Raw genomic sequence first — 27,697 nt, 5'->3', positions numbered from 1 at the left:
TAATGTTTTGAGACCATTTGAGTTGTGTCCTGTTGAACGTCTCTCCCTGGCAGCCTTTAAAACAATGATTTTAGCATTTAGTGTGGAATTAATTACTTTTAAGGTTTTTATTCTGAGGATAAACAATAAGTTCTTTTGAGTTCATGAAGTCAGTGGTTTTCCTTTTTGTCTTCATTAAAAAATTGTTACCTTGGTGACAAATGAACATTAACTGAAATAACACTGAATGATTTATAATGAAAAACAAGAGTACTGGTACTCCCTCTCTCCATCATCTCCACTGTTTTTTAGAGAAGTTATTTTTAAATCTTTTCCTTCTTGATTTTCTTGCTATTTCTGTTTTGTAAGTTGTATGATCCTTATGTTAAAACATGTTTAGGGTCGCCTGGGTGGCTCAGTCAGTTAAGAGACTGCCTTAGGCTGGGATCGAGCCCTGCATCCAGCTCCCTGCTCAGCGGAGAGTCTGCTTCTCCCTCTCCCTCTGCCTGCCGCTCTGCCTACTTGTGCGTGCACTCTCTCTCTCTGTGTCAGATCAATAAAACCTTTTAAAAAAAACAAAAACAGTTTAGAGGGGCACCTGGGTGGCCCAGTTGGTTAAGCATCTACCTTCGGCTCAGGTCACGATCCTGGAGTCCCAGAATTGAGTTCCGCCTTGGGCCCCCTGCTCAGCAGGAATCTCCTCCCTCGAACCCTCCCCCTTCTCATTCTCTCTCTCTCATTCTCTCTCTCTCAAGTAAATAAAATCTTTAAAAAAAAAAAGTTTAGAAAATAAACACCACAAAACCTAGCTTTGTCGCATTCAGTACTATGATACTAGCTTCAGATGTTTTCCCCAAAGAAATAAAACATTACAGTTGGCCCTCATGCCCACTTCTTTCTTCCACAGAGGTAATCATCAGGGTCATCCACTATCCTAAATTTGGTGTTTATCATTCCTTTGTGTATTTTTTACTTTTATTTTTATTTTTTTAAAGATTTTATTTACTTGAGATTGAGAGAGAGGGAGAGAGCACCAGCAGGGGGAGCAGCAGAGGCAGAGGGAGAAACAAGCTCTCCACAGAGCAGGGAGCCTGACACGGGGCTTGGTCCTAGGACCCTGGGATCAATACCTGAGCTGAAGGCAGATGCTTACACCCAGGTGGCCCTGTTTTTCCTTTAATTACATATTTATGTATTCATAAAAATCCACAATTCACAGGTTTTTATTCTGTACTCCATAATTGCTTTTTTCACCTAACATATATATAGTTCTCTAGTTATTTATTACTGCTGTATAACGTTGCATTGTAGAAATGTACCATTAATTGTCAGTTTTCCAATGATGCTTAAATGGACTGTTTCTGTTTCTTGATACTATGTTTTGTTGTGTTATTATTGGTAATATGTCTTCCTCAGTCACATGAAAAAAATTCTATCATGTATTCTTTTCGAAGTGGAATTTCTGAGTCTTAGGGCGTGTTTTCTTCAGTTTCAAAAGATTATGCCAATTTTTTCCTGAAGTGGAACATTGGGAGGACTTTTTTTTTTTTTTTTAATTTTATTTATTTATTTATTTGACAGAGAGAGAGATATCACAAGTAGGTGGAGAGGCAGGCAGAGAGAGAGAGAGAGAGGAAAAAGCAGGCTCCCCGCTGAGCAGAGAGCCCAATGTGGGGCTCGATCCCAGGACCCTGGGACCATGACCTGAGCTGAAGGCAGAGGCTTTATTTAACCCACTGAGCCACCCAGGCGCCCCGGGAGGACATTTTTTAAAAACCATCTTTATTGTGGGGCACCTGGGTAGCTCAGATAACCGGTTAAGCACCTGCTTTCAACTCAGGTCATGATCCCAGGGTCCTGGGATTGAGTCCTGCATCAGGCTCCCTGCTCAGCGGGGAGCATGCTTCTCCCTTTGCCCCTCTCTTGCTGTCTCTCATGAAGAAATAAATAAAATATTTTTAAAAAGCCCATCTTCATTGTGATATAATTCATAGACCTTAAAATTCATCCTCTTACAATGTATAATTCAGTGGGTTTTAGTATATTCAGAAACTTGTACAAACTTCACCCTGTAATAAATTCCGGAACATTTTCATCACCCCAAGTAGAAACCCTGTATTCTATAAGTCATTTCCCGTTGCATATGGCAACCACTCTTGTCAGTGTAGATTTGCCTATTCTGGGCATCTTGTATAAACAAAATCATAGAATATATATGGCTTTTCGTGTTTTGTCTTTTTTCATTTAATATATTGTTTTCAGGCTTCATCTATATTGTAGCATATATCAGTATCTCATTCCTTTTTTATGACCAAATATTCTCTCTAATGAATATACCACATTTTATTTATCCATTCATCAGTTGATGGACAGTTGACTTGTTTCCACTTCTTGGGTATCACGAATATTTGTGTGCAGGTGTGTGGAGGAGATATATATACATTTATATTTCCTAGTTGAAACCTCTCTCTTTCCCTCCTCTCCCCCTTTTTTTTGTTGTTTCCGTTTTTTTGTTTGTTTCTTTTAAGTAGGGTCCATGCCCAGCTGGGCCCGAACACAGGACCCTGTGATAAAGACCTGAGCTGAAGTCAAGAGCCAGACACTTAACCAGCTGAGCCAGCCAGGTGCTGCAGAGCCGCTTTTTAAACCTGTTCCTGACCTATCTGCAGCACAGTGTTTTGTTTTTAAGCTTCATTCCTAAATTTATTGCTTCCCTTCATTTCTCATTTAAGGCATTCCTGGAATGTCTGATCAAGGATTGTCTTCAGATTTGAGTTAGGAATTAAAGTTTTTTGGGGGTACCTGGCTGGCTTAGTGAGTGGAGCGCATGTCTCTTTGATTTGGGGTTGAGTTTGAGACCCATTTTGGGTGTAGAGATTTATTAAAAATTTTTAAAAAAGGTTTTGTGTGCATAAGGTGGGTTTTTAAAATAGTGAGCATCGGGGTGCCTGGGTGGCTCAGCGGGTTAAAGCCTCTGCCTTTGGTTCAGGTCATGATCCCAGGGTTATGGGATCGAGCCCCACATCGGGCTCTCTGCTTGGCGGGGAGCCTGCTTCCGCCTCTCTCTGCCTGTCTCTCTGTCTACTTGTGATCTCTGTCTGTCAAATAAATACATAAAATCTTTAAAAAAAAATAAAATAAAATAGTGAGCATCATTGTGGGGTGATTTAGCCAGCAGCTAGAGGTTTTGAATGTTAGTATACGGAGTTGTTCTCCCGAGGGCTGATTGGTTTCTCTAGAAAACTTCCACTTTCCTGCCTAGTGAGTATATGATTGGCTGCCTATATGGGGTTGGGTGGGGAAGAACTGCATTGAAGTGTATCGTCTACTTTTACTTTCCTCCTTTGTTACCCGTTCTGTGTCCCATCCTGATCTTTCATAGCTGTCTGCTGCTCTGTATCCGAAGCCTGTTCTTTTCACTTTCTTCAGACAGCTTCATTCTGTCTTCCCTGAGGGTGGAGATTAAGTATAGTTGCCTGTAAAGCCTGCAAGCTGTCTTCTCAAGGGGTGAGGAGTAAGGGGTGAGGAGTAAAGTTGTTGGCTTGAAAAGAACTCGAGGCTTTGATTATTTTATATTCATATTGTCAGGCAATCACCTGGTTTTGTTTGTTTGTTTTTAAGATTTTATTTGGAAAAGAGAGCAGGAGGGATAGGGGTAGAGGGAAAAGCAGACTCCCTACTGGGCAGGAAACCTGCCCTGTGGCTTGATCCCCAGACCCTGAAACCATGACCTGAGCCAAGGGCAGACACTGAACTGACTGAGCCTCCCAGGCACCCCACAAGCACCTGTTTTTATTCAGCCTCGTGCTTCAGCCCCATTCTCTGCTGTGTGTACATTTTTTTTTTAAAGACTTTATTTATTTGACAGACAGAGATCACAAGTAGGCAGAAAGGCAGGCAGAGAGAGGAAGGAAAGCAGGCTCCCTGCTAAGCAGAAAGCCCAATGTGGGGCTCGATCCCAGGACCCTGGGATCATGACCTGAGCTGAAGGCAGTGGCTTAACCCACTGAGCCACCCAGGTGCCCCTGCTGTGTGTACATTTTACTTCCAGTCCAGATGTTTTGGGGTTGTGGAATCAGTTAGCCTAATTCTTACGAGTACCTTCATCTGTAGGTACTTGGGAGTTACGGCCTTCTTTGCTCTACTGAATGAGTTCCCATCCTTGCATTTGTGTTTTTTCTTTTCAAAATTTTGTTGACTGCTGCTGCGGTTTACCCATATTATGTTTGACCTCATGGATTTTTATCTTTTATATTCCTAGATAATCATCATTTTATTGGTTTCTCTGAAGGGAAATGTGAAAAATTCATGCATTCTCTAAGCTTTGACAGGCAATCTTCAGATACCATTTCCCACAAATAACTTTTTTCCCTAACCTTCTAGTTTTTACTTTAAAAATTAGAAATAATGTTTGGGGCGCCTCGGTGGTGTAGTCAGTTCCGAGTGTCCAACTCTTGGTTTCAGCCCAGGTCATGATCTCAGGGTCCTAGGATCGAGCCCTGTGTTGGTCTCCCTGTTCAGAGGAGTCTGCCTGAGATTCTTTCCCTCTCGCTCTGCCCCCTCCCTGCTTGTGCATTCTCTCTCAAATAAATATATCTTTAGTAAAACAAAGAAATATTGTTTAAAAACTTCGAAAGTAAACAAAATGTAATGTTTTACTCTTCAGACAACCTGCCCTATTAATATTTCTGATTTATGGAAATTTTTTTCTTTACATAAAGTCTTACTATATTATCTGGAATTTTGTGTCCCATGTTATTTTTGCATCCCATGTCAAGCATTTTTCCATGTTAAAAGGGGTGCCTGGCTGGCTCAGTCAGTAGAGCATGCGACTCTTGATATCAGAGTTGTGAGTCTGAGCCCCACGTTGGGTATAGAGATTACTTTAAAAAAAATCTTTAGGGGTGGGACACCTACGTGGCTCAGTGGGTTAAGCCTCTGGCTCGGGTGGTGATCTCAGGGTCCTGGGACTGGGCCCGGATCCAGCTCTATGCTCAATAGGGAGCCGCCCCTGGCCCGGCAGCCCCCCACCCCCCCGCCTACTTGTGATCTTTCTCTCTCTGTCAAATAAATAAATGAAATCTTTTTAAAAAAGATCTTTAGGGGTACCTGGGTGGCTTAGTTGGTTAAGTGGCTGCCTTCGGCTTGGGTTTTGATGCCAGGGTCCTGGGATCGAGCCTCACATCGGGCTCCTTGTTCAATGTGGAGCCTGCTTCTCCCCTTCCTGCCATTCCCCCTGCTCATGCTTGCTCTGTCTCTTTCTCTCACTCTGTCAAATAAATAAAATCTTAAAAAAACTGTTTTTTAAAAAGATTTTATTTATTTGACAGAGAGATCACAAGTAGGCAGAGACGTGGGGGAGGGAAGGGATGCAGACCTCCTGCTGAGCAGAGAGCCCGCGGGGCTCTATCTCAGGATTCTGAGATCATGACCTCAGCCGAACGAAAGCAGGCGCCCCAAAAAAGAAAAAAATATTTTTAAAAAGTTCTTTCTAATGCAGATGTATGTTTTGAAACAATCTTTATGGACTCAGTATTTACTTGAATTTACTGTAGTTTTTTAGTAAATATAATACCGGTAATTTTGTTTTTTTATGTATACATTTTGGGTAGGATAAATAATGCTGTAAAAATTTTTTTTTTTAAAGATTTTATTTATTTATTTGAGAGAGAGACAGTGAGAGAGAGCATGAGCGAGGAGAAGGTCAGAGGGAGAAGCAGACTCCCCATGGATCTGGGAGCCCGATGCGGGACTCGATCCCGGGTCTCCGGGATCATGACCTGAGCCGAAGGCAGTCATCCAACCAACTGAGCCACCCAGGCGTCCCTAAAATTTCTAATTTATTAAAATGTAGTCAAGGGGTGCCTGGATAGTTCAGTTGGTTGAGTTTTTGACTCTTGTTTTCTGCTTAAGTTGTAATCTCAGTGAGATGAAGCCCCGAGCTGGACTTCTCGCCCATATTGGAGTCTGCTTGGGATTCTCTCCCTACCCCTTCCTCTCTGTTCTTCTTCCCATTCTTTTTCACTCTCTCCCCACCCCCAAAATAAATAAAATCTAAAAGGTAGTCAATTTTTTGCAAATAAGAATTTGTAAGAATTTATATTTTTCTTTTAAATGATGTATTATATATTTCTTTCATATAATAGATATGTGGGAATTGAGGGAATTTTTAAAAATTAATAGATGTTACGATTTTTTCAAATTTTTGCTTGTATTTTTCTCCTGGTGGAAATACCAGCTGTGTTCTTACATTCATTACTGATCAGTTGATTTGTCAGATGGTGATGATCATTTTTTGTTTTATTTTTCTCTAAGAAATGTGGCTTGGTTTTGAGCTGGAAGAGAGTGCAAGGTGCATCTGGAAAACTTCAAGGTGGGTAATTTTTTCTTACTGAGATCATTTTAACGTGTGTGCTTACGTCACTTGTTGCATGTTTTGCTCTCATTGCCCTTAACCATGGGAGTGTTGTGTCAGCACTTCCTGTCTTCCTCCTTGGTGGAATAGGATTAAAGGCATTTGGGAAAATCTAGCTGAGTTGAGATTAGAAAGTGGAAAAGTATTAACAGGAAAGAGGTAGGAGAGGAAAAATTACTCAGACTGTTTTTTTACAATGTTATTTTGAAAAGTCTTTTTTTTCTCAGAGCAGGAGTATATGATCAACATTCAACAATTAGGACTTAGGAAGAAAGCAGAACAGGTGGTGAGATGACCTGTTAGTCTTAGAAGCAAATTGTTCTTTTCATACTTGTTCATAAAAGCACCTGTTTGATGTGCATTCTTTTTTTGTTTTTTTAAAGATTTTATTTATTTATTTGACACAGAGAGCGAGATCACAAGTAGGCAGCGAGGCAGGCAGAGAAAGAGAGGGGGAAGCAGGCTCCCCGCTGAGCAGAGAGCCTGATGCGGGGCTTGATCCCTGTACCCCAGGATCATGACCTGAGCGGAAGGCAGAGGCTTTAACCCACTGAGCCACCCAGGCGCCCCAGGTGCTCAGTATTCTTTAAACAGTGCATTCTTTAAACAGTATTTTTTATGGGAAAATTCATATGTAAAATTAAAACACAGTAAACTTCTATATACTTATCACCTGGCTTTAACATTTATCAACTAATGCCCAATTGTGCTTAATCTGTACTCTGTCCATTTCCTCCTTATATTCTTTTTAAGAAATCCCAAGCATCCATCATTATGCCTATAAGTATCTTGGCATGTGTGCCTAAGACATAAGAGTTTTTAAAAAACATACTGAAAATGCTATCATAAGACTTTCAAAAATTAACTTTTTTTCTTAATATCATAAGTCAGTTTTCTGATGTCCAGTTGTTGCAAATGTCAAGTCTTTTAATAGGTGATAGAGGATCCATATATAGTCCAAACATTGCAGTTGATTGGCATATTTTTGAGTCTCTTTTACTATTTTAAGTTCTCTCTTCGTTTGGAAATCATTGTGGAAGAAAGTGGTTCATTTGCTCAGTAGCATTTCTGGAGTGTGGATTTGCTGATTGCAGGTCTAATAGAATAATGTGCTAGTGCTTTTCTGTCCTCTGTATTTTATGTAAACTGCTTGTATCTTGAGACTCAATCAGATTTGAGTTTGCATGTGTTATTTTTGTTTTTCATTTGTAAGAATATTTTAAAGGCAGTGTTCTTCATCATGAGACACGGTTTTTTTAATTTTTTAAAATTTTTGTTGTAGCAGCTGTTGTCTATTCCTGGATTGGTTCATTCATTGGAGGGCTGTGAAATGCGCTAGTCTATTTTGAAGAATACTTCCTTTGAAGTACAAATCTTCCTTATCAGAATTAATTTATATAAGGAAAACAGGGTAAATGCTGTGGTTCTTTCATTTTTCAAAAGAATGAATTGATGTCCTTAGCATCATTTAGCTGTGACTTTTTTTTTTTTTAAGATTTTATTTATTTATTTGACAGAGATCACAAGTAGGCAGAGAGGCAGGCAGAGAGGGGGCAGGGGGACACGGGCTCCCTGCTGAGCAGAGAGCCCGATGCGAGTCTCGATCCCAGGACCCTGGGATCATGACCTGAGCCAAAGGCAGAGGCTTTAACCCACTGAGCCACCCAGGCACCCCAAGCAGTGACTTATTTTTTTAAAGTAGGCTCCACGCCCAGTGTGGAACCCAGTGCAGGGCTTGAATTCATGACCCTGAAATCAAGACTGAGCTGAGATCAAGAGTTGGATGTTCCACCGACTGTGCCACCCAGGTGCCTCAGCAGTGACTTTTTTTTTTAAAGATTATATTTATCAGATATAGAGAGAGCAATCACAAGTAGGCAGAGCAGCAGGCGGAGAGAGAGGGGGAAGCATGGTCCCCACTGAGCAGAGTGCCTGATTCGGGACTCAATCCCTGGACCCTGAGATCATTACCTGAGCCCGAAGGCAGAGGCTTAACCCCCTGAGCCACCCAGGTGCCCCAGCAATGACATTTTTTTTTTTTTTAAAGATTTTATTTATTTATTTGACAGAGAGAAATCACAAGTAAGCAGAGAGGCGGGCAGAGAGAGAGGAGGAAGCAGGCTCCCTGCTGAGCAGAAAGCCCGATGCGGGGCTCGAACCCAGGACCTGGGATCATGACCTGAGCTGAAGGCAGCGGCTTAACCCACTGAGCCACCCAGGCGCCCAGCAATGACATTTTTTAAGAAGCATTTGAACTTAAGGATTGAAGCATATTCAGTTTCTTATATTTAATAAGAATTGTCATTCTCTCTAGTGAAGCTTAAATTGTTTTAAGTTAGCTCTATAAAGTCATCTAGAAGTCTTTTTTTCTGTTTTCTTTTTATTAAATACTTTATTTATTTATTTATTTGACAGAGAGACAGCTAGAGAGGGAACAAAAGTAGGGGGAGTGGGAGAGGGAGAAGCAGGTCTCCTACAGGGCAGGGAGCCTGATTCGGAGCTTGATCCCAGAAGACTGGAATCATGACCAGAGCTGAAGGTAGAACCATAAGGAGTGAGCCACCCAGGCACCCATAGAAATTTTTCTGTCCCATGCTTAGGATCAGCCATTTCTTTAAGGAACTCTGGTTCTTCTTAGTGGGAAATGCTTTAAAAAATCACAGTCTGGGGGCGCCTGGGTGGCTCAGCGGGTTAAGCCTCTGCCTTTGGCTCGGGTCGTGATCCCGGGGTCCTGGGATCGAGCCCCACATCGGGCTCTCTGCTCAGCAGGGAGCCTGCTTCCTCCTCTCTCTCTCTGCCTGCCTCTCTGCCTACTTGTGATCTCTGTCTGTCAAATAAATAAATAAAAGCTTAAAAAAAAAAAAGAAACTACAGTCTGGGAATTAGGTATACTCATTATAAGACTTGCTTAGTCTTGGCAGGCCAGGCTGGCTCAGTAGGAGCGTGCAGCTCTTGATCTTGGGCTGTGAAACTCTCAATCTTGGGGCTATGAGTTCGAGCCCCAGGGTGGGTTTAGCAATTACTTAAATAAATATTTAAAAAAAAAACAACACTTGTTTAGTCTTTGCCTTTACGTTTTTCCAGTGCACATTAGTTTACATTCAGGACTTAAAGGTTTTTATTTAACCTTTTCTGTAATGTATCTATTTTTCCCGCTTCCCATACTGAGAATCCTTAGTTTCAAGGACATTGGGATGATAGACTATTAAATTAATTACTGGCTTGCTTCATCTCATATTTCATGTGCAAAGGTTTAAGACTACTAATCATCAACAATATGATTATAGAAATTTTCTTTTTAATTGACAAGTCTTTTGTCTTAAGATAGATCACTCAAAAAACCTGTGGTCAAATTTGTTTTAAAATCACTCTGAAGGGCGCCTGGGTGGCTCAGTGGTTTAAAGCCTCTGCCTTCGGCTCAGGTCATGATCCCAGGGTTCTGGGATCGAGCCCTGCATGGGGCTCTCTGCTCAGTGGGGAGTCTGCTTCCTCCTCTCACTATGCCTGCTTCTCTGCCTACTTGTGATCTCTGTCAAATAAATCTTTTAAAAAAATAAAATAAAATAAAATCACTCTGAATAGTTCATCTCTGTGTGTTTGCGTTCTTAACTGTACATATTTGGATTCATTTGTTTTATTTTCAATTTTTAGGTTACTCTTTTTTTTTTTTAAGATTTAAAAAAATTTTTTAAAATTTATTTAACAGAGAGCGAGAGATCACAAGTAGGCAGAGAGGCAGGCAGAGAGAGAGGGGAAAGCAGGCTTCCCGCTGAGCAGAGAGCCCGAATCGGGGCTTAATCCCAGGACCCTGAGATTGTGACCTGAGCTGAAGGCAGAGGCCCAACCCACTGAGCCATCCAGGTGCCCCTAGGTTTTCCTTTAAAGTGTTTGTCTAATATCTCTGGTTTAAGGGCATGGTAATAATGATGAGACTAGTTATTAAAATTAAAGAGAAAAATTAAACTTATTATTAGGGTGAAAGGTCAGTACATTTGTAGTTTAAATTCTCAGAATTGAAAAGTGCTTGTGGGTTGCCTTGGTGGCTCAGTTGGTAAAGCCTCCATCTGTGTCCGCCTCCTCATTGAGTGGGTGGGGGTGGTTTGCCTGAGATTCTCTCCTCTTTTCCTCTTCCCCTCCTCCTGTGCTCATAGGCATGCACCACTCTCCCACACTGTCTCTAAAATAAATAGATAAATCTTAAAAAACAGGAGAGGTATCCTATTAAAAAAAAAGGAAGTGCTTATGATAGGTTTAAGGAGGCTGTTGTCACTAGCTCAGGAGGTCTGATGGAATGGATTCAGGAAATAAAAGACTCAGTTATGAAATTTGCTGCTTCTGGTAAATATTAGCACTTCTAATAGGTAGCAGTTTGTTTGATTAGAATTTTTCTTTCTTTCCCCTGTTTTCGTTTTCTTTTTTTCTTGTCATGGTTTGAGGGTGCTAAAGGTAAAATTATCAAGGGTAATTGAAAGAAAGGGAGGAGTGACAACATGAGTCATTCTGCTATCAGAACATTTGGTCTCTGATGATTTTAATTTTCCATAAATATTTTGTTTTCACAACTGTATTGATATTTCACTAATTCTTTACATCCGTTTTTAGCCTTTGGCTTCTGTGAGTATAAGGAACCTGAGTCTACCCTCCGTGCACTCAGGTTATTGCATGACCTGCAGATTGGAGAAAAGAAGCTTCTTGTTAAAGTTGATGCAAAGACAAAGGCGCAACTAGATGAATGGAAAGCAAAGAAGAAAGCTTCTAATGGGGTATGTTTCTACAGTGTTATCTTTTCTAGGCCAACTGTGTTCTTCCAGTGTAAATACTTCTTATACGTGAATCTGCTATGGGGCTTCACAAGATCATCTTCATCATAATATGTCCTTGTGGCTAAATGCAGGAGGGTATTTTTGTAGCTTATAGTTACTTTCAATCTTGTATCTGCCCATAATGGGCAGGTGACTGTTGGTGTTTGCTTGTTCCAGGTTGGTATGAGGGTAGTGAGGGAGGCTGGACAAGGTTAACTTTCCAGAGAAAACACTGGTACAGAGTATTCCAAACAGAGCTAATTCATTAAGGCGGCTTTGTAAGTAAGTACAACAAAATATGTTTCAACCTACATATTAATTTTAATTAGTTGCCTTCTCTTTTAGAAGTACACAGGTTAACGCATCCGACTCTTGATCTCAGGTTAGGTCTCGAGCTCAGGGTCATGAGTTAAAGCTCTGTGTTGGGCTCAGTGCTGGACATGGAGCCTTGAAAAAAAAGTATACAGGTTCTAAAATAAATGAAAATAAGTCTTTTTACTTACCTCAGATTGGTGGCCATATTAAGTGAAGATAAAGTAAAAGAAATTTTTTCTTTTGTTGTGTTGTATATATCATTACTCCTTTTCAACAAAACAAAAAATAACAAAAACCTGGGTGTATTTCCTATTTCTTTTTGGAACTTCAATCGTGAATGGACTTAAAGTAGGTTTATTGTTATTTTCTTGTTTCTACAAAAAAACAAAAAATCCTTTTTGCTGCTTTCAGGTTTTCATTCTCATTGGAAATGGAAACAGCTTTCTTGGTATTATCCCTCCCTCCTTTACAAATAACATTGTATATTCTTTGTAAAAAATTCATAAAGCAAACTATAAAGAAGAAATTAGGTACCACTTGTAATCCCATCACCATTAGGAACCACTGCAGACATTTTTGTTGCATATTTTTCCAGAGATTTTTCTGTGTATGAATATAGTTTTTATTTTATTTATTTATTTATTTATTTAAAAAGAATTTATTTATTTATTTGACAGAGAGAGATCACAAGTAGACGGAGAGGCAGGCAGAGAGAGAGAGAGAGGGAAGCAGGCTCCCTGCTGAGCAGAGAGCCCGATGCGGGACTCGATCCCAGGACCCTGAGATCATGACCTGAGCTGAAGGCAGCGGCCTAACCCACTGAGCCACCCAGGCACCCTGAATATAGTTTTTAATTGGAGTATATGAATTTGTTTTTCTTTCATAAATACAGGATTGAGTTCTAAGTATTCTATAATTAGCTTTTTTTTAGTTGTATCTTTTTTTGTACTTTTAATAATATTTTAACTGATTCTCTGCATTTTGTTTTCTCTCATCTATTACAGCATTGCTTTCATTTCTTTCTTTCTTTTTTTTTTTTTTTTTTAAGGTTTTACTTATTAATTTGACAGAGACAGAGAGGGAACACAGAGAGGGGAGGTGAAGAGAGGGAAGCAGGCTTCCCGCCTAGTTGGGAGCCCAAGCAGGAATCCTGATACGAGGCTCGACCCCAGGACTCGGATCATGATCTGAGCTGAAGTCAGATGCTTAACGACTAAGCCACCCAGGCACCCCACTGCCTGTGTTTCTAAAACTAATTATATCAACCCGCTTTTCATGCATCCTTAATGATTTTGAATTTCTTAGAGTATAAAGGCCATATTCTTAGTATGGCATTCAAGGCTTATTCAGTCTTCCTTTCTGGTTTTTCTCATTAGTCATTCTGCATGTGTCAGTCATGTATCCCTAGAAACTTCCTTCGTTCTTTGCTGACATCTCATGTCCTTGGTGCCCATTCAAGCTCCCTGTTGCAATTCTGTCCATATAGTTCTAATTACAATGTTATTTAATTCAAATAGCCGTCGTCAGTCCTACCTTCGATTTCTCTCAGGCAGAATTAATTCCTCTTCCCACTTTGTTCCCAGATTTTTACTGCTGTTAGGTCATTGCTTTGTAACAAATATTGTTGGTATCTCTGTCTCTCACACCCCTTATTTCCTGCTTTATTTCCATATCTCTGATTACAAGATAGAAAGGGTAAGTAAGTTCACAGACTGTGTGTCTTCCTCTTGAACCTGCACGGAACCTCAGACAGTGTCTTGCCCATAGCAAGAATGGAATGATCTTCATTGAGTATCAGTTGCAGTTACATTGTTCACCTGATGATCATTCTGTCTTTACCTAGCTTTACAAAGAAATAATAAAATGTAGTTTCTGTATAGTATAAATTATATCGTAGATGAGCAATGTAGCCTGTCACATCAAAAAAACAACTGTCTGAAATAAGACTTTCCAGATTTTCCTTGCAGTGGTAGCCGAATTATTTAAAATAAAGGATGGAATTAAATGAAATTAATGTCTTCACAGTTTTTATGTAGTTCCCTGAGGGTCCTTTTTCTTCCCCCTTTTGTTTAATCATCAACTGGTGAGGTGGTTTGATTTGTAACATTGCAAATAATGTACTCTGAGCATGAAGTAAATGACTTCACTATTTATGTAAATAAGGAAATGCACAATTGTGTAACTTTAATTTGTAATCACTATTAGTGAGAGGAACCATGATTTAAATCTGTTTATATCTTCAAAAATGGAATTGGGGGAGGAATGGAATTAGAGCTACCTCCAGTAAAAATAGAACAACTATTTCAAAACAGATGAAATTTAAAACATTAACAGACATGACTTCTGGGTGTGCATGGCATGGTACCCAGAATTACTTGAAGCCACAAGCAGACATGATGTAATCTGCTGGTATGTCCATTTAACTTAACGATATTGGTAAAAAGAAAAAGTTTAGCTCTTCTATCAGATAAAAAATTTTTTTTCAAATAACTTCAGCAAATATAACTGTTGTGGGACTAGATGACAGATTTGTCATGATTTTTCAAGATAAAATATGAGAGGGTATTGTTCTTTCTTCTTGATTGTTGACTGTTGGGAGAACTCTGGAAAACAGTGACCTAAGATGGATGATGTGATCAGAGACCTCGAGGAGCTAGCTTGTGTGGTGCTTGAGTCAGGCATTTTCCTGTCAGTCAGAACACAGAACATAAGTAGTTGTGTAGTTCTCTTTGACTAAAAAAGAAACACAAACTTTTCCTTCTGTGATATATCTGATTATTTTTGGTTTTCTTACATTAACAATTGGGTAAGAGACTTTGGCTAATAAGCTCTCCTTCTAAAAATGTACATTTCCCTTATGGATCAAGGGGCAATAGTTATTCAGAAGATGATGTGAATTCCTTCATTCCAACTGCTTTATTTCTAATTTAGGTAAGACTAGCTGTACTGATACTTATATTTGATTTAAGATGGTGGTAATGGGGAATTTGGGGGCTTATGGGTATTTTTAAGTGACTAGGCCTTCAGATTTATATAATCCCTCTTTTATCTTTTTTTGTTTGTTTTTAACAGTTCTATTTATTTGAGAGAGCATGTGCATGCACAAGTGATGGGGGAGGGGCAGAAGGAGAGGCCGACTCCCACTGAGCAGGACTACAAGGCTGGGACTCCATCCCAGGACCCTGGAATCATGACTTGAGCTGAAGGCAGACACTTAACTGACTGAACCACCCAGGCACCCCACCCGGTTTCTGCCTTTATGCTTAGAGAGGCATGGAGATGTTGAGGGTTCATGGAAAGGAATTTGGCATGTAGGGAAAATGCTGATGACAGACTTGATGCTCTCTCATAAAGTATATTTTCATAATAAAGGTTTAGGTATCAATAGCTGAGGGTTTGGGTTGAATTGGCCCATGTATGTCTTAGGACCTAAGTTTCAGTGGCAAGTTAGTGTCGGGTTAATTTTTTCATTTAAAACCTGTGGAGAAGCATAGTATTACTGAGGGGATTTTCGTAAAAGCTGCACAAAGACCTTCTTGGGATATATTATTGATTTAAAGTAAAAACATATCACCACGATTATCGTTTACAGTGTTTTTGGTAAATAATTTTAACAGATATTTACATTCCTTGGGTGAAGCTGCTCATTTTTATCCAAGACACCAAGTAGTAAGTTGGCAGAAGAAGACTGGATAAAGGGGTGCATGGGTGGGTCAGTTGGTTCCGTGTCCGACTCTTGTTTTCAGGGACATAAGTTCACCGCTTTGGGCTCCATGCCCAGCGTGGAGCTGACTATTTATTTATTTTTATTTATTTATTTTTTTTTTTTTTAAGATTTTATTTATTTATTTGACAGAGATCACAAGCAGGCAGAGAGGCAGGTAGAGAGAGGAGGAAGCAGGCTCCCTGCTGAGCAGAGAGCCCGATGCGGGGCTCGATCCCAGGACCCTGAGATCATGACCTGAGCCGAAGGCAGCGGCTTAACCCACTGAGCCACCCAGGCGCCCCTGGAGCTGACTTTAAAAAAGAAAGATTAGATGAAGAGTAAGGAACTCAGAGTAGTTTTAAAATACTGCACATTATGACTTGACTTGAAGTTATCTGTAGCGTAACTGCTTATCGTATTTGCTAAATGCTTCGGGGCAAGGTGATTTCTTTTTCCAATATCGAATTATTTTTTGCTTCTAGCATAGTATCTTGCACACACAGTAGGCTCCTAAGAATTTGTTGAGCCAGGAGTGCGTGGCTGGCTCAGTAGAACATGAAGCTCTTGATCTCAGGGTTGTAAGTTTGAGCCCCATGTTGGGTGTAGCAATTACTTTTACATACTTATTTGACAGAGAGAGTGCATGAGTCGGGCAGAGGGAGAGGGAGAACAGACTCCCTGCTGAGCAGGAAGCCAGATGCTGGGCTCAGTCCCAGGAGCCTGAGATTATGACCTGAGCTGAAGGCAGCCACTTAACTGATTGAGCCACCAGGGCAACTCAAGAAAATATTTTTAAAGATTTTATTCATTTATTTGACAGAGAGAGAGAGATCACAAGTAGGCAGAGAGGCAGGCAGAGAGAGGAGGAAGCAGGGTCCCTGCTGAGCAGAAAGCCTGATGTGGGGCTCAATCCCGGGACCCCGGGATCATGACCTGAGCTGAAGGCAGAAGCTTTAACCCACCGAGCCACCCAGGTGCCCCAAGAAAATATTTTTAAATAAAAAAATTTTGTTCAGCAAATCAAGAAATAAATACCTGTTGAATTAGTATCTGTTAGAGATAGCTTTCAGACTTACGAAATTATGAAATATGAAATCACTGCTCAGTTGTATTCAGGAGCCACATGGTGTGAAACTTATCTCAAATAGTTGCATGCATTGTGCCATGCAAGAGCCAGTATTTATGCAGAAGAGCATTGTCTTATTTGTATCTGAAAATGCACATGGCATATGTTTACCAACTAAACTGATAAGTACCTTAAGATGTATGTGTGTATAGTTTTAAATTACAAAAAGTTTTGTACATGTCTTTACTTGTTGCTTGTAATACTTTCCCATCTTTCCCAATTTTAAAAAAAGACTGGTTGAGAGTAATGAAATTATCCAGAGTTTTCAGGTTATTCTCTAAGTTGTGTAGTTTGAACTGAGTTAATTCCTTAACCAGGGGCCTTAAAATAAATCTAAGATAAAAGGAAGAATAGTATAGTATGTCAGAAGTCAGTAATTTTTTTTTCACATCAATATAATTACGTTAGTCTTTAAAAAAAACAACAACAAACTAAAGTCCTACAAATAGTTACTTAATTGTGAGAAGCATTACCACATGAATTTCGTGTTATTTTTTATAACGTTACATGTGCAGGTCATGGGAGAAATACTTGGGCAGTATTTAGAGTTGGTTCCTTCTAAGTATATAAGTATATGGTTTTTGTAAGTGGTATACCACATTCCCACAGAGCAGGAAAAAGATGTCAGACCTGCCACAGGGCAGGTCAGATGCTGGCCTTTTTGTTTGTGTTTTTTTGATGCTTGGCATTTTGTTGTATATAGCTGCCTTGTGTTTTACATTTGTTAACCTACACATATATTTTTTTAAATTTTAAATGGTGACTGTTACAGTATACATAGAACTGTATTTCGCTTTTTTCACATAATGAAATTTTCAACTGTGTTTTGGTTAATTTAGTAACCACCATTAGTTTGTGGAAGTATTTGAGAAAGAATCTGAAAAACTGAAAGCTTGGCAGGTATGTTGTGTAGTGTGTTTGTATTGTGGTTTGATCTTCCCGTAACTGGTCAGAGGTTAGATATTAGCTATTAAAGGAAAAGAAAAGAAAATGATGAAGTATCAGTATCTAAGAAAAATCAGTAAATGAAATGTAGTTTTGTGAAGTTAAGAACAAAACCAAGTTTACATTTAATAGGACTACACAGATGTTTTAGAGAAAAAATGTTTGTTTTGTGTACTGACTTATTTTAGAATGATTTTCTTTTTTCTTTCTTTATTTTTGGATTTCTTTTTCCTCTTCACTCCCCTGAACTTGCCTTGGTTGTTTTTTGTTGTTTTTTTTTTAAGACTGTGAGGCCAGAAACTGTCACTAATGATGATGAAGAAGCCTTAGATGAAGAAACAAAGAGAAGAGATCAGATGATCAAAGGGGCCATTGAAGTTTTAATACGAGAATACTCCAGTGAGCTCAATGCCCCCTCACAGGAATCTGACTCTCACCCCAGGAAGAAGAAGAAGGAGAAGAAGGAGGACGTATGTGTTACTGGTTTCTGACAATAGTCCTTTCTGTGGTTTACATTTTATGGTGTCACTCTTGTGCTTTCATTGCATTGCAACTTTCAAGGAGAAAATGACAAGATTTATCACAATATACTGTTAAACCTGATTTGACCATGTTTTATCAAGTAACTCACTTTTTTCACCAAAATGTTTGTTTTATATGTTTGAAATATACTGGCATGGATGCTTATGTTTATCTGTGGATTCAAATTACATAAGGAAAAAGCCCTTGACTCATGAAGTAGATGCTGATATTAAGGGACAAAGGAAGTTTTGTTTTTGTGGTGTTTTTGTTTTTGTTTTTGTTTTTTGTTTTTTTGTTTTTTTTTTGGCCGTGAAGGGGCTGGCTTTGTTTTGCCTTACTCCTGGATATTGTTCTATCTCTGCTTCAAGCAACACACCAGATATCCTTCACTGAAGATTTTTACCCATTCTTTAAATCTTGCCATCGTTTCTTCTAAACCGAATCGCGTTCCCTCTATGGACAGTACTGCAGTTGAACAACTTCTTCTTCTTCTTCTTCTTCTTTTTTTTAAAGATTTTATTTATTTGACAGAGAGATCACAAGTAGGCAGGGAGGCAGGCTGAGAGAAAAGAAGAAACACACCCCTCGCGAAGCAGAGAGCCTGATGGGCTCGATCCCAGGACCCCAGGATCATGACCTGAGTCAAAGGCAGAGGCTTTAACCCACTGAGCCACCCAGGCGCCCCTGCAGTTTAACTTCTAATTGGAGGGCAGTTGAAGAGTAGGGCAAGATGAAACACTCCTCCCCAGTGTATTATATTTTATTACTCTTTGCCAGCCTGAGCTAATTGAATAGTAGGGAGTCAAGGTTAAAAGAAAAAAAATTTTTTTTTAAAGATTTATTTGTTTGAGGGGCCTCTGGGTGGCTCAGTGGGTTAAAGCCTCTGCCTTCGGCTCAGGTCATGATCCCAGAGTCCTGGCATCAAGCCCCGCATCGGGTTCTCTGCTCTGCAGGTAGCCTGCTTCCTCCTCTCTCTCTCTGCCTGACTCTCTGCCTACTTGTGATCTCTGTCAAATAAATAAATAAAATCTTAAAAAAAAAAAAAGATTTGTTTGAGAGAGAGTGAGCGAGCTTGAGGGGAAGGGGCACAGGCAGAGGGAGAATCTCAAGCAGATTCTGCCCCTAGCTTGGAGCCCCAAGCAGGGCTTGCCTAAGCTGAAACCAAGAGTTAAACCTTAACTGACTGTGCTAACCCAGGTGCCCCAAAAAATGTTTGTTGTTGTTGTTGTTGTTGTTTTTTACATTCATTTCTTTTGGGTAAATTTAAAGAAATTGTGGGGAGTATTCTTTAAAAATATTGGGAGTATGTTGTGTGCATGGATTTTATGTGCCATGAAAAGTACCATGAATCATACAGTATGGATTTTAGTATTGGGTAGTTATGGTTCATTTTATTTTGAATTTGAGTGCCTTATTAGGTTATCTTCAGTTTGCTTTGTGGCCCAATATATTTTTATTACTTGGCTTGTTTTTCCTCATGTGGTAATAAAAACCTGTCTAGTAAAATGCCAGTCATTGGGAATGGGAATTGGTAGTTCATTAGGTATAGGGTAATTGAGGTTTGTAGAGCTCGTACTTCCTCCCCAGCATTACCAAGAAAGGAGAAAGTAGCTAGAGTATTTGTTTGATAGGTGTTTGGAGAGAGGATCAAAGAGCTCCTGCTCAATGGCAGGAATTATGGGTAAATTTTGTTGGTATGATTATTTCCAGAGGATGAAGGAAAAAGTCTAGCTAGTGTGAGACTTTCCTTATTCCCTTAGATGAGGTAGTTGGAGGGTGAGGAGGTGGGTGAGAGGAAGTGTTAAAGAGAGTAAGTGAAATCTTCTTTATTAAGTAATTTGAAATCAAGAAATGTCACAGAAATCTTACTTTGCTTACATTATAAACATACAGTGAATTGTTGTGCAGAATAATGAAAACTCTTGCTCTTTTTTAAATCTTTGTGGATTTTTCCGCAGATTTTCCGCAGATTTCCAGTGGCCCCACTGATCCCCTACCCACTCATCACTAAGGTTCGTTTACATTACAAGGCACTGACAATAAATGTTTATTGCTAATGGCCAAACTTGTGATTCTTTTTCATCTGATTCTTACTGTTTAACTTAGATCACTAGTTTTTTATACTATATAAATTATTGACTTCTTTTTTGTAAGATGGTACAGAATATCTTTTAGTATCTTTGTGATGATGTGGATTAATCTTTAATGTATTCTCTCCTATCCCTTCTGTCTTTTTTAGGAGGATATAAATGCTATAGAAATGGAAGAAGACAAAAGAGACCTGATATCCAGAGAGATCAGCAAATTCAGAGACACACACAAGGTAGTATTCTTGTTTTTTTTACTTGATACCAATCTAGACTTTTTACAGAACCCAAAGCAAACAGACAAAAAGAAAAAAAAAATCAACCTTACATTAGAATATAATTTAAGTGCTTTTTATAGGTTAATTAATATTTAGAGACAAAGAAACAGAAGAACAATACCATATTAAAGTGGTCCTGGACATATTGTACTTAGTTTTTTCAGTTACTGACTACTCTGCAGTCATCTCACTTTAATATGAGTAAAAGTTAATTTTATTTTTAGATTTTAACATAAACATCAAGGTCAGATTTACATTAGATTCAGTGGGGCAGCAGGATGACCTACACTGTAGTTTATTTCTGGGGCAGTTATTTAACTTAATCTTAGGAAAATCTTTTCTTTAGAGCTGAGATTAAAATTTAAGATATATATTTGTGTAGATTTAAGTTGAGAGGGGGAGATTTTAAAAAGTAGGTCAGTGGTTACCAGACTTACCAAATTTTAGATGCATGGAAGAACTGTAAATTCCCATAAAGCTAATCTATTCATTGACCCCCACCATTATGATAGAGATCATATGGTGACTAATGCAAGATGAAACTCTCAGCTTGGAAAGTAACAAGGAATAGGATGTAAGTATGAGCTTCTGTTTTTTATTATATTTATGGATGCCCCCTCAGAAAAATATGCAAAGGGGTAACTGGCTTGGAAATGGGTATTTGTGCATAGTAAATCCCACTCACGAGTTTTGCCTATTGAAAGCTTCTCTCAATGACAGTGCATCTGTGAATGTTCGCTGGTGTTGAAGGTGATGCTTACGAATGGTAAAATGCAAACACGGCATGAAATGTATTTTGTTGTTAGAGATAAGATGTTACTGGTTTTTACTCTTAAGACTGAGTGATCTTTAACTCAGTGAAATGTTAAGTGTTCATTTTTTCTTTATTTAATCTTAAACTTTTTCTTACTGCTTTCAAAATCCCAAGTTGACTGTGTCATTGAATCAGTGCTGCTGAACACTTATTATCCAGATGCCCAGCCCTAGCTCACATATACAGTGCTTTTTCAGGAATTAAGTATGTCTAAAAGCACAAATAAAATTTTCCCAAATTAATTTTGAGTTTAAAAGGTAGTCTGTGGGAAGTCATTTTCGAGGAATACTTTTGGTTAGGTTCCAGTACTCAAATTCAGGGTCTGAGTAAGCTTGAAAATGGTATACAGTTGTGTGTGTGGTTTACCCCCTTGTTGTTATTTGTTAAACCCTGTCATGTCATTGGTAAAGTATATGAGAAAATTGTGTTTTTAAGAATATAATTCAAAAGATAATTGCTTCAGAGTTTGAGAAGCTGTCAGGCATTTGACTGCCTTAGACTTACTTCACTATGGGAGTGGAAGGGATGTTTTTCCCAAAAGGTACTTTAAAAAAAAAGATGAAAATGAAAAACAGTTCTTTTTGTTGGGTGGTATGGTTAAAGGGAACATTTGAAACTCCAGTAACAAAAAATGAGCTCAGTGAACCTTTGCATGTTTTGGTATGAGTTTATTAAATAACCACGGACTGTCAGGGTATCAGCGTGGCAGGGGGCGTCCATTTACAGCACGGACGAGTCTGAAGAGAGAATAAGGTAAGATTTATGATTTTTTTTCCTGTCCTTTCCTCTTCATTATTTCATTACTTCCTTACATCTTTTTAGACTCTATTTTCTTTTTCTTTAGTCTTCGTCTTAAAATATATATATGTACGTATGTGTGCATCTACTTAACCGCATACATAGTCTTTTTTAGAAATGCATTCAGTGTGGGCCAGATTCACTCACTTGTTCATTTACTTAGAACAAAACTTTTGAAATGAGTTCTGAAACAAATTATTATTTACATAAGTGGAAGTATAAACTACTAAGAAATAAGTAATACAGTGAATAAGCAAAAGTAAAAATTAAATTCTATAAAACAAATTATTATTGGAACAGCTAAAATAAATCTGTAAGTATTATCTCAGAAATAAATATTTCTTTATAAGTGTATGACACTGAGGTAAGTTTTATGTAGTCTAGCCTCATTTTATAATACAAATTTTTATAGTTCTTTAGAACTGTTTCAGAAATGAGAATTTGCCCCTTTAAATAGCTTTCAGCTTCTGTCCTCTTTCTGTCATTTCTTTTCTCTTCTCTTTGTAACCTCAGTGTATTCAGTATTGGCTTTGCCTACATTCTCGTTTGATATAGACTGGCACAGCAGCTGAATATATTGATTTCTCATGCATTAGTTTTTCTCTCATAATCCTCTATCAGTTCTCTGAGCCATGAACAAGAGAAAAAGTATAACAGGTAAGATTACTTTTTAAAGTTGTTTTAAATGCTTTACATGACTGAGAAAAGACAAAAGAATGCACATTTTATTATTGCAGTTTAAATTTCATTTCGGTGACACTAAACATGGAACCAAAGGGATAAATGTATTTTGTTTTTGTTTTGTTTTTCCTGTTTGGGTTTTTTTTTTGTTTTGTTTTGTTTTTGTTTTTGTTTTTGTTTTTTTTTCCTGAGTTTGTGTAGAAACCGTGTGGTACACTGGTAATCTTGTCAGGGTACAAACTTGGTCTGACTTTGTTATTTGGTTTATTTGTGAACCATGTACTTGCTCTTCCTCCCAGAAACATAGCTTGTAGGCAAGGTTAATCCAGTGTTGGCGATCCATGTCCTAGCACAGCATCTGTAAGTTCATATGCAATCGTTCCTTCCAAGGATGGATTTATCACTGTTGATATATTTTATTGTCTAATAGGCATAATGGGCATAAATATGTTGCTTTTAAAATTAAATGAAATGAGAATATTACAGTTATGTACATTTTTGCTTGAAGTGAGTGATTTTCAGACTTTCTGTATTTGGTGGGCTATCCATCTTGTAATGGTGGGAGTAAACGTTTCCATTTAGATAATAGGGCAAATATTGGCTGAATTCAGCTTATCTTTTGGAGGGTGGGCAAACCAGTGGGTAGAAGATTATTTAGTTGTATTACAGCAACCTGACTCTTCCTCCCCCACATCCCCTTGGAAATCTTCAAGTAGTAACCTGTAGGTAATGGGAAGTCTGGGGTTATATTTAGTATCAATAGTAAATCAGTAGTCACACTGATTTACAGAAAATTCATAATGAGGGGAACTACATTTTAGCTAAGTGATTATATTTCTAGAAATTATTACAAATCATCACATTCCTCATGGTCATTTAGTTATTAGATAATCATTGAGTGGCCAACCACACTTGACACAGTCTCCCAGCATCCAAGATTGGAGATTCCTGGTCTGTGTAGAGTATATGGGTTTGCACGCAATCTATTTAGTGTTGTGATTGCTTCAGCTTAATTTGTCCAGTAAAACCACAAGTACTTAATATTAAAGTGCCAGTGGTTTGGTTGTTTTTGTTCCTTATGTTGGGCATTGCACCGGGAAATATCTGAATACTGGGGCTACAGAGTTAACTCTAAAAGTACTTTTATTGGTTTCTAGAAACTGGAAGAAGAGAAAGGCAAAAAGGAGAAAGAAAGACAGGAAATTGAGAAAGAACGGAGAGAAAGAGAGAGGGAGCGTGAAAGGGAACGAGAAAGGCGAGAACGGGAACGAGAAAGGGAAAGAGAACGTGAACGAGAAAAAGAGAAGGAACGGGAGCGGGAACGAGAACGAGATAGGGATCGTGACCGGACAAAAGAGAGAGACCGGGACCGGGACCGTGAGAGAGATCGAGACCGCGATCGGGAAAGGAGCTCGGATCGGAACAAGGATCGGAGTCGATCAAGGTAAGGCTTGGTGGAAGTTACTGTTCACTGATGCTTTAGTAGAACTGTGGGTGGGCAGTCTCTACACTGTATTTGTGAGGAGAGGACTTCCTCAGCCCAGTCGAGCAATAGTTTTCAACTTCAGGGTTAATTTCTAGCTGAAGCTAGTTTATACACAGACCCAGAACACAGCCACTGTCACCCAGTGTTCTGGGCAGACATGAGTCCCTCTTTTCTCCCTGGGTTGTTGGGCATCTTTTCTATTTATCATTTCATTGCGGTCCTGCATTCTGGGAGATCATCACTAGCACCCCTGCTTTTAGCCGGTTGTCTTTCCTTGGTCCTATAGCCCATATGGCCACGACTCACCTAGCTCTCAGTTTAGGACTCCTTGTAATTTTATGTTGCTTTTAAGTTTTTTTCTTTCTTATATTGACTTTGTTTGATGAATCACCTCAGATTCCTCATGAAGGAGTAAAGCAAAAATGAACAAAGGAAGAGAGTGGGGAAAGAAGAAAAGCTCACCTTTTTCTCCCAGGCTGGTTTTCAGATAATGCATTTCCGTGTTGCAAATTTTCACCTGATTGTAGCTGAAAGGAGGTCCACTTTTAGGCAGTCCCATCAGTTGCTGGAACTAGAAATCCAGTGTCCTTAATCTTTAGTGGGCATTAAAATCCTTCCCTTCCTTCCTCTTCTGGAATAGCTATTGCCCTCTTGAGTAACCATTTTCACGAGTTTGACATATATACAATCAGTGTATGCGTACTTTTAACTATGGATGTGAATCCATAAACACTGTATTGTGTTTGATTATATCCATGACATCATACTACATATATTCTGCAGTTTGGTTTTACCACTCTCAAATATTTGAAAACTTTTCGTTGCCAGTAGTATAGGTCTAATTTATCCATGCAACATGCCAAAATGCTCTTTTCTCCACACCTTTGCCAACACCTTTATTCCTTGATCATTAGTGAAGAAGGCTGTCTTTTAACATGTTTGTCAGCCCTTTGTATTTCTTGTGTCCATGTGTGTTTGTTTTCTGAGATACCGATAAGCATTAACATTGAATTTAAAATGCAATTCAGAATTTGAGACTAGAGTTACATTGTGTCATCCTGATAAATATAGAGAAGTTTACAGTTCTGCAGAAATCAGGTACTAAATTCTGGCCTATGAGTTTCTGTATTATTTTGTAATATATGTTGCCCTCCTTTCCCTTGGTTTATAAAGGAAAACTGAAAGACTGACAGATTTTTAAAATCTTTTGTTTATATAGAGAAAAGAGCAGAGATCGTGAAAGGGAACGGGAGCGAGAAAGAGAAAGAGAGAGAGAACGGGAACGAGAAAGAGAACGAGAGCGAGAGAGAGAACGTGAAAGAGAACGGGAACGAGAGAGAGAGAAAGACAAGAAGCGTGACCGAGAAGAGGATGAAGAAGATGCTTATGAACGAAGAAAACTTGAAAGAAAACTCCGAGAGAAAGAAGCTGCTTACCAAGAGGTAAATTGAGGAAATGCTTTTATTCTTTATTATTATTTTTAAAGATTTTATTTCTTTGAGAGAGTAAGAGAGAGAGCAGAAGAGAGGGGAGAGTCGGAAGCAGAATTCCTGCTGAGTAGGGAGCCTGATGTGGGATTTGATCCTGGGACTCCAGGATCATCACCTGAGCTAGAGGCAGTCACCTAACCAACTGAGATATCCAGGCACCCCTATTTTTTTTTTTTTTTTAAGATTTTATTTATTTGAGAGAGCATGCAGCCATATGCGTAGAGGGAGAGGGTGAGGGAGAGAATCTCCAGCAGGCTGCCTCTGGTCATGGAACACAATACACAGGGCTTGATCTCACAGATCTCACAACTCTGAGATCATGACCTGAGCCAAAACCAAGAGCTATGCACTTAACTAAGCTGGGCAAGTGAGCCACTCAGATGCCCTAGGAAATGCTTTTATTAAAGCTTGCTACTCAGTAGGTTAGTCAAGAATTTCAGAGCCCTTTGCATACATTTGTATTATTAAATTTGACAATTTCTTTTTTAGCGCCTTAAGAATTGGGAAATCAGAGAACGGAAGAAAACTCGGGAGTATGAGAAAGAGGCTGAAAGAGAAGAAGAAAGAAGAAGAGAAATGGTAATATTCTAGATTTTAAATCAGTGATTTTTTTTTTTAGATAACAATCAGGTCAAATTCTTGACCATTAACTAGATTAGAGGTAACTGTCATTAAAATGTGTAAGTTCTCAAGACAATTTAATTTGTTGGCAGAGGGACAAAGGAAGGGGTAGAGAGAGAATCCTAAGCAGGCTCCACACCCAGTGAGGCTGCATCTCATGACCCTGAGATTGCCACTCGAGTTGAAATCAAGCATCTGGACGCCTGGCTGGCTAAGCCACCCAGGCAACCCTACATAATTTAATTTTTATATATTTTAAGTAATCTTCAGACAATTCCAGTACACCAGAATCTTTTTTTATGCTTAATTTTCACATTTTTGCTGACTATAAACAAAATTATCTCTTGGCGTACCATTGAAGTAAGTCTGCCATAGAGTAATATATAAAATGAGAATTTGTAAAACGTTCTTTGATTAAGAGTCTGTATGTAGCATTTTGAATTTGAAGAAGCATTAATAGATTCTGTTCTGTATTAGTGTGGCACATGGGGATGGGAATAGTGTCATGAGAAGACCTCTTTTGTTTTTCATGTTTTTATTTAAATCCACTTAACATACAGTGTAAAGAACTGTTTTCATAAATCACAGTTAATGTCTTCAGTATATAACGTTTATGAATTATAGTTTTTCCTTATGCTACCTGTTAACTACATGATGGTCATAAAAGTGAACCTTGTTTCTGCATTTACACTGTTTGATAAACTGTAATAGTGAAACCATTGGCACAGGTTGTTACTAAGAAGAATGACAGAAAGATTTTAGCATAGTGTTTGCTTGAGTAGTATGTTCCATGTGTTCTCTCTTTGCCAGAAAAACATGAAAGTTTCTTTATCTCCAGTTTGGAGGTTATTCTTCCTCAAACTTCACTGATGTTAGAAATCTTCATATAGCTTTTGAACATAGAACGTAGAAGGAGTTTTTTAAGTAGCCAAAAGAGGGTGCATGCAGCAGCTGGATAGATAGTGTGGGTTTTCTGTATAGTAGATCTATAATGCCACAGAATTATTGACAGTAATTTCAACTCCCCTGAATTGTAGCTCCCATTGTTGTCTTCTTTTTAAAGATTTTATTCATTTATTTGAGAGAAAGTGAGAGGGGAGAGGTCAGTGGGAGAAGGAGACTCCCAGCTGAGCAGGGAGCCTGATGTGGGACTCAGTCCCAGGACTCCAGGATCCTGACCCGAGCTGAAGGCAGTCGCCCAACCAACTGAGCCACCCAGGCGCCCCCATTGTAGAATTTCTTTTTCATCCCTAGGTTAGAAAATAGGAAGAGAATAATATGAAAATGATTATTTGAAGAGTTGTTTGCCGTGAACAACATAGTGGGATAGATTTGAAGTGCTTTTTTACATGCTTTTTACATGCAAATCTGAATTTTCCTATTATTTTGTGTTTGAGAGCTTTAAAAAAGTACATTACAAAAGCAGTTAAACTTGCTTATTTTATAAAAATACTCAAGTAACAGAAGTAAATGGTGTAAAAAGTAAAGGTTTCTACTCCTCAAGACTGGTAATTTATGTTTATATTTTAGTATGTATCTCATGGACCTTCCAGTGTTTTATTTAAGTATTTGTAAGTTTTGTCATTCCTACTTAACAAATCTGCGCTTGTTCATTTGACACATTTTGAGTGT

General features: G+C 38.7%; 1 protein-coding gene across 1 annotated transcript in view; it reads left to right on the top strand.

The window, feature by feature from the left end:
* The window catches only part of RBM25 (RNA binding motif protein 25), a 61,251-nt gene that overhangs the window by 20,515 nt on the left and 13,039 nt on the right, over positions 1 to 27,697 (top strand). Inside the window, exons 5-12 of the mRNA XM_047736064.1 lie at positions 6,295 to 6,352; positions 10,997 to 11,157; positions 17,573 to 17,758; positions 19,769 to 19,822; positions 20,050 to 20,133; positions 23,626 to 23,912; positions 25,174 to 25,396; positions 25,934 to 26,023. Coding sequence (XP_047592020.1) covers positions 6,295 to 6,352; positions 10,997 to 11,157; positions 17,573 to 17,758; positions 19,769 to 19,822; positions 20,050 to 20,133; positions 23,626 to 23,912; positions 25,174 to 25,396; positions 25,934 to 26,023 — 1,143 coding nt within the window. The remainder of the gene's footprint in view (positions 1 to 6,294; positions 6,353 to 10,996; positions 11,158 to 17,572; positions 17,759 to 19,768; positions 19,823 to 20,049; positions 20,134 to 23,625; positions 23,913 to 25,173; positions 25,397 to 25,933; positions 26,024 to 27,697) is intronic.

The sequence above is a fragment of the Lutra lutra genome, chromosome 7 (assembly GCF_902655055.1).
Source record: "Lutra lutra chromosome 7, mLutLut1.2, whole genome shotgun sequence".
Lineage (NCBI taxonomy): Eukaryota > Metazoa > Chordata > Mammalia > Carnivora > Mustelidae > Lutra > Lutra lutra.
Note: the sequence above shows the minus strand (reverse complement) of the source record. Positions and strands in the feature narration are given on the sequence as shown.